The sequence below is a fragment of the Condylura cristata genome, unplaced genomic scaffold (assembly GCF_000260355.1).
Source record: "Condylura cristata isolate star-nosed mole 26May11 unplaced genomic scaffold, ConCri1.0 scaffold00038, whole genome shotgun sequence".
Classification (NCBI taxonomy): Eukaryota; Metazoa; Chordata; class Mammalia; order Eulipotyphla; family Talpidae; genus Condylura; species Condylura cristata.
The window spans coordinates 9,183,593-9,190,096 of record NW_004567139.1 but is presented as its reverse complement, the minus strand read 5'-3'; the positions used below and the strand labels follow the sequence as shown (position 1 = coordinate 9,190,096).

The 6,504-nt window shown below is 67.5% G+C and overlaps 1 protein-coding gene across 1 annotated transcript in view; it reads right to left on the bottom strand.

Annotated features, from left to right (window-relative positions):
• SEC14L1 (SEC14-like 1 (S. cerevisiae)) overlaps window positions 1-6,504 on the bottom strand; it is a 21,806-nt gene that overhangs the window by 6,022 nt on the left and 9,280 nt on the right. The window contains exon 3 of the mRNA XM_012733005.1: window positions 5-144. Within this exon, the coding sequence (XP_012588459.1) occupies window positions 5-144 (140 nt within the window). The remainder of the gene's footprint in view (window positions 1-4; window positions 145-6,504) is intronic.

Genomic DNA, 6,504 nt, shown 5'->3' with positions numbered 1-6,504 from the left:
CAGCAGCCGCGGGGCGTCGATGTCCAGCTTGCAGCGCCGCTCTATGACGTGGATGGCCCCGTCCTCACTCTTGAACTCGCTCACGGTGTCGCTGTCCACAAACATGGGGATCAGGGGGCAGGTAGGGAACCTCCGCTCGTAGGCCTGGAGGGGTGAAGAGGCGGAGCTGAGCCTGCGGGCCCCTGCGGGCCAGGCCGTCCAGCCCCCTGCTCGCCCACCCGCAGCAGGCCACAGCCTGACATCGCAGCAGGCCGCGGGCCAGCCCCGCGCGAGGGAACCGCGGCGCCAGCTGGGGAGCAGACAGGCGAGCGAGACCCTGCCCTGCGGTCCCGAGCGGGCGAGGTGCAACCGGGCCTGAGGGCAGCACCACAGACAAGCACCCGGACCCCGGGCGGTCAGGGGCGCCACCGCGCCAGCCTGTGATACGCTGCTCTCAGAATCCAAAGGTGCCACAGGCCGGACGCTGGCCGGAGAGGGCGCAAGGGCGGGCGCCGGCTGGGAGATGGGGCTCCGGGGCCCAGACGCTGCGCTGCACAGCGGCCGCGCGGGAGGCTCGGCCAGCGACAAGTCCGGGGTTCACGCAGGGGGCCACCCCGGACCGCCGGGCGGCCGCGCACAGCGACGACGCTGGACGTTCCTGAGACGACGGGGCCTCTGGGAGCGGCCCGGGGCGCTATGAGGAGGCCGCCTGGGCTCGCGGGGTGATGCCAGTGTCCCGGACGCCCCGCGTGGGTGGGGGCAGACAGCTGCTCAGGGCGCGCCGCCGGACAAGTCCCCGCCCGCACAGCCCCCCCCACCCCCACCCCCGGTCCCGACAAGGCTGCAGGAACCAGGCGAGACGGTCTGTCCCAGCTGGTCCCCTCTCAGACGGACAGGCTGACGTGTGAGCCGTGAGTTTCATCTGAGAAAAGCTCAGATTCCCCAGTCCTGACACTTTCCCTGGCCACGTCTGGACCCGAAGAGGCTCCCACCACGGGCGCCGCTACAGGCCCGCAGGGGCTCTGGGCCTGAGAGGCCGCGGCGGCCCTGTCCGGGGGCTGTGGCGGCGTAGCGTGACCACCACCATGGCCACAGGGGCACAGGCACGGCCGACGGGTCGGACACGCACGCACTCGGATCAAACGGTGCAGCTCCCGGGCCTCCCCCGGGGGCGCAGGCCTGAGTGTCCACGCTGAGAAGCTGGCCGCAGCCGGAGACTCGATGCATTCCAGGCCAGGGGGTGACCCCAGGGCGGGGCAGACCCCTCTGCCTGCCCACCACTCCAGATGCAGTGGGGTTCTGTCCACCCGCCTGTTCTGCTCCCTGCTGTCTCTGGGGAGTCCCCTCAGCCTGCACCCCAGTTCTTGTGCGTGTAAATAACTCTTTTTTAGAAGACTGCAAACGCTGCGGGCACCTCCCGCCGGCCCGCACTCTGTCCTGTCCTGCTGGCTCCCCGCCGCACACAGCAGCCGTGCCGGCCACCGCTGCCCCAGGCGGGGGCGCTCCCCACAGGCGCACGCCCTGGGCCCGCCTGTGCGCTCCTGCGCCCCACAGCGCGGCACACGAAGAACGTCTGAGAAAGGACAGAGGAAACCCGAGGCGCCTCTTCTCCCACGCGGCACCAGGGGTGCGGCCCGCCACGCCGAGCTGACCCCACGGGCTGGCAGCTGCCCAGGAGCTGCAGCGCCTGAAGGTGCTGGCGAAGCCACCCCAAGCCCAGACCGCAGGGGCGCTGGTCCCGCCGCGGCCGGGCTGGCCAGTGCTTCTATTACTGCGACAAAGCCCAGGCGCAGGCGGGCCGTTCTGTCTCCCTCCGCTAACTCAGGTTTGCGAGCCCCGAGGCGCTGGCCTGTTCCCAGGCTGCTGCGCTGGGCCGCCGGCGAGTCCTGCTCACTGGAGAGCCCCATGTCCAGCCCCCCGCCCGCCCTCGGGGTGCTGGCAGCCCTCCGGCCTTGTCCCTCGCGTGGGGCCACCCTCTGCGAGGGGCGCACCTCTCGGCGCGGCCACGGGGGCCGCAGCCACACCCTGACGCAGGAGAGCGAGGGGCGACAGAGGGACGAGGCGCGAAGCCTGGGCCCAGCGGGAGATGGCCGGAGCTGCGCGAGGGCGCGGTCGCGTCCAGCTGAAGCAGCCGCGGCAGACCGGCTCTGGCGACCGGCTGGCAGGGAGACCGGTCTGGCCACCTTGACAGCCGGGCGGAGCCTCAGCTGACCAAGGCCTTCTAGGATGCCGGCCCCGGAGCCCTCCGAACGTCTCCGTCTCTGTCCACCTGACGTCCGTCAAGAGTTCCCGGAGACGACCGTGCTGCGGGCCTTTCCCAAAATCCATGGCCTCGGACGCGGCCGCAACGCGCATCCTGCTGACCGCGGCCTCTGGCCGGACCTCGGGTAACGCCCCCGGCAGCCCGGCTCTGCACTGCGGCCGGACGAGGGACTCGGCGCAGGTGCCCACGCAGGCTCTCAAGGCCCCGGTGTGTGGAGACGCCCTCACGGCCTCGGGGACCCCAAGAGATGGCGTTACCGGACAGTCAGGCCTGTCCGACTGCTCAAGAACTTGCATCGATAGTTTGGTGACCATTCAAAGGGCATCATCAAAGGACCCACAGCCAGAGGGCCGAGCCTGACCGGACACTGCACGGGCCCAGCACGGCGCCAAGCCCCGGCCCAGGTGCGCCGAGGGTCACCGTTCCCCAAAGCCCCCGGCCCCCACGCCCCGCTCTCAGTATCGACACGAACCGGCTCCGGCCAGTGGACCCTGCGGCAAACTAAACTGCCCGCTGGTACACTCTGCGTCCACCCAATCGCCGCCCGCGTCCCACAAATGCCTCCAGCCATCCCAGAGACGAACCAACTGCTGCCCTAACGGACGGACCTCCACACCCTGGGCTCTGGGGTCTCCTGCGCGTGCCCAACTCTCGCCTCTCTGGGACAGGTCCGTCCCACACGCTGGGCCGACGGCACAGCCCGGGCCCAGAGCAGGCCCCCCAACATGGCGGGGGCTCTGGGCATGGCCTGCTGTGCTTGCCCTGGCAGCCGCAGGCGTAAAAGCCACGTCTGGCCGGGCACTAAGGGGGCGGGCCGAGTCTGCCCGCTCCTGACCTGAGCGTTTAACTGTGGCAGGCCCGTGGCAGTCTCTTCTCACAAAAACCAGGTCATTTCAAGGGCCAGCCAGTCAAGCCTGTGACGGCAAAAAAGCTTAAGTAGGAAGAATCAAAGCAAACGCACTGTCACGTAACATGTCTGCAGCTGATCGGCTCTTCTCCACCACCACACATCTGGCCCACACAGATACACGCATGTGACCCAGAGACGCAGCGGGGGGCAGGACGCGAGACGGGTCTGAGTGAGGAAAAGAACGCCCACACCCCTCCGGGGCCAGGCTCCGGACCGGGCAGCACGGGCGTATCTGAATTCATCTAACAGCAAAGCTCAGCCCCTCGGCCTCACTCATCACACCTCAAGTTGAAGGCGCCGCTCCGGCAGTCCTGGCTGACCGGGGTGCTCCATCCCGAACAGACGCTGCCGGCTGCTGCGTCCAGGACCGACCCTGGGGCGGCCCCCCGCCCCGGGAGTCTTGGGGCGGCCACTCCCCAAAGCCCCGAGGCCATTCCCACGTCCCGCTGCACTGATTACCCTGCAGGAGTCCCAAGTCTCTCTTACCCACCAGTCTGTCTCGATGGAGAACAGGGCTGCCTCCTCGGTGCAGACACGCCAGGCTGCAGAGGGTCACGCGGCCGGCCGCCGGCGCTCCACCCAGTGACCGACGGCAGCAGCCCTGTCAGCTCCCCAGACCCCGCAGGCCTCTTCTGGCGGCTGCCGGCCAGTCAGGGTGGGCCCTCCGGGCCTGGGGAGGCGGCCCCTGCCCCAGCACAGGCTCCATCCGCTGGCCTGTCCCCAGGGCTGCCGGGACTCTCCCCGAGAGGAGTGAGTGACTACTTCTTCCTTTCGCTGGAGCCTGAGACGTGCCCATTTTTGAGTTTACCAGTACTACTGCGGATTCTAAAATGTTTGATATTTTTTACTCGTGACTGTAAGAAATCCAGTATCTTGTTTTTAATGCGTGTTTTCTCCTGCAACGAATGTGAACAAGGCCCCGGCACACGTGATGTGTGTGGAGGTCGCGGCCGCCAGGCTGGCCAACGGGCAGGACAGACGGCACGTGCCGTCTCTAACACCCCGGGACACAGCAACGCCGCGAGTTAGCGGCTGCGGGCGGAGGGGGCGGAGGCAGCAGCACCTACCGGGGGGCCGGCCGCAGCCCGCAGCCTGGGCAGCCTGCCAGGCGCAAGAGCAGGGGGTCTCTCGGCAGGCCCGCCAGGAAGGGAGGCGGCGCTTCCAGGTGGATAAACGTGACTCCACTCCAGGGTAGGAAATCCTCAGGCCCCAAGGGAACCCACAAGCCCTCAGTCACGAGAGCCGAGACGCGGGAGCGGCCGGACGTCCGGCCAAAGGCGAGCAGACAAACAGGCGGGCTTGGCCGGCAGCCGCCACGCTGCCACAGGAGGCCCGGGCGGGCGCTGCTAGCGGAGACGCTGAGGAAGGGCCGCACTCGGGGACTCCGGCGGCGGTGATCTGCGAAAGACACGACCCTACCAGAAGCCGGGGCGCCGGCTGGCCCCAGGCCGGGCCCGCCAGGAGGACGCCCTGGCCGCAGCCTCCAGCCCACAGCTCCGCCTGAAACGCACCAGACGCCAGACGGGTGGGCCCGGGCGGGCACGAAGAATCTACCACCTGCTCGATTTTCCATAAACCGAAAATGCTAAAAAAATATACCAAATAAGGAAACAAAATCAAATAAACACCTTGGCCAAAGGCAAAAACCTCCCAGCTGTGCTATTAGAGGCCACAGGTGCGGTACTCTGCCTGTGCTGCACCCCGCTCTGTCCCTGGGGAGTCCTCTCACCCCCGGCCCCTCTGGCCTGTACCCCGGTTCTTGATGCAGAAATAAATCCTGAAAAAAAACCAAAACGTTCAGCCGTCTTTCCGGAAGCCAGCGGCGCGGGGTGCGTCCCCGGCAGGTGGGGACGCGGGGCCGGGCTAGGGCAGACGGCTCGGCCTGCGCCATTCGCCCCTTCACGGGGGGTGCGGGGCAGGCGGACGTCGCGGGGCGGGGGGCGGCGGCTGCCCCTGCCTGGCCGGACAGGCCCGGCGGCACCTCACAGGCAGAAGACCTGGAAGCGCCAGCTCCCCAGCCTCACTGGGACGCTTCGGATTTTCCGAGGGCCTGCACCGTCTTCGAGTCACCTCAGTCTCTCCTTTAACCCCCAGAATTGCGAAGACCAAAGAAAACGCTGCGCTGCCGGCCGCAGGCCAGGACGCGGCCCCCGAGGCGGCCGCAGCCAGTGGCACGAGCAGCTGTCCGAGAGGGAGCGGCCGCGCTCGGCCAGGATGGGCCTCTGGGCAGGTGCTCTGGGCACAGACTTCTCACTGGACATTACTTTCCAGCTCCACTCTGAAGCTGCACCCCCAGAACTGCACGCGTCCAGCAGGTGAAGGGCATGAGCCGTAGCTCTCACGTGGCTTTGCTGGACACCAACAAGTAAAAATAATTGGAAACCAATTAATTTGAGTACATAATTAGTCAGCTAAAAAAATGAAGTTACACGTCCATAGAATCAGCTGGTCTTGAAAGAAGTCCACGGAAGATAAAGGTTAAAATGATCTAATTTAATTCGGAGATCGAGAGAAAGCATTTTCTCTGTAACGTGAAGTGAGCACACGAAACGGAAGTCCAGGAGTTCCACAGGCCGCTGCCCGGCAGCGCACCCGCCCGGCCTGGCGCCCACAGGCAGCCCGGAGCCGGCACGGGCAGGCGGAGCGCGTGGAGCTAACCAGGCCACCCTGGCCAGCGGCAGGCACGGCGGCCCGTCCTCACCCCAGGACTTCCCTCAGATAAGGGCACAGTCTTCTTGGAAAAGAAAGGGCTCTCCTGGCAGGGCGCGGCCGCTGGCCCCGGCCTGGGGCATGCGGGCACTCCCCAGCTCGCAGCCCCGCCACGGCCACGGCCACATCCTGCGCGGCCACGCGCCACGGGCCGGCACCAGCGCAGTGGCTCGGGCCCTCTCCACCTGCAAGCCGTAGCGGCCCGCACTGGGTCCGTCACCCAGCGGCCCCTCTCTGCCAGCCGGGGCTGAGTCACACGGCCCACTGCAGCAGTTCTCGAGTTATGCACGCGGCTGAGCTGTGCCTGGGGGCCACCAGTCCCTTGGAGAACCACAGACAGGCGCCCAGCGGGCGGCAGAGGGAGCCTGCTGGCCCGCGGTCAGGGAAGCGCCTGCCCCCCACACTGCGGGGGTCGGCCCCCGGGAGGGGCGCACAGGGGCGCCCCTTCTTTGCAACAACACCCATTTTAGGACCTCGCCAGGATTGAAAATGGAAACAAAATCTTCCTCAGACTTGCGGGGCATAAAACCCTGCGAAAAAAGCCTTCCTGGGAGCGCCAAGCCAGCAGTTACGATCCCCAGGACGCCCCCGGGTGCGCACCGGCGAGGGGCAAGCACCCGGCCAGCGCAGACCCAGCGACGGC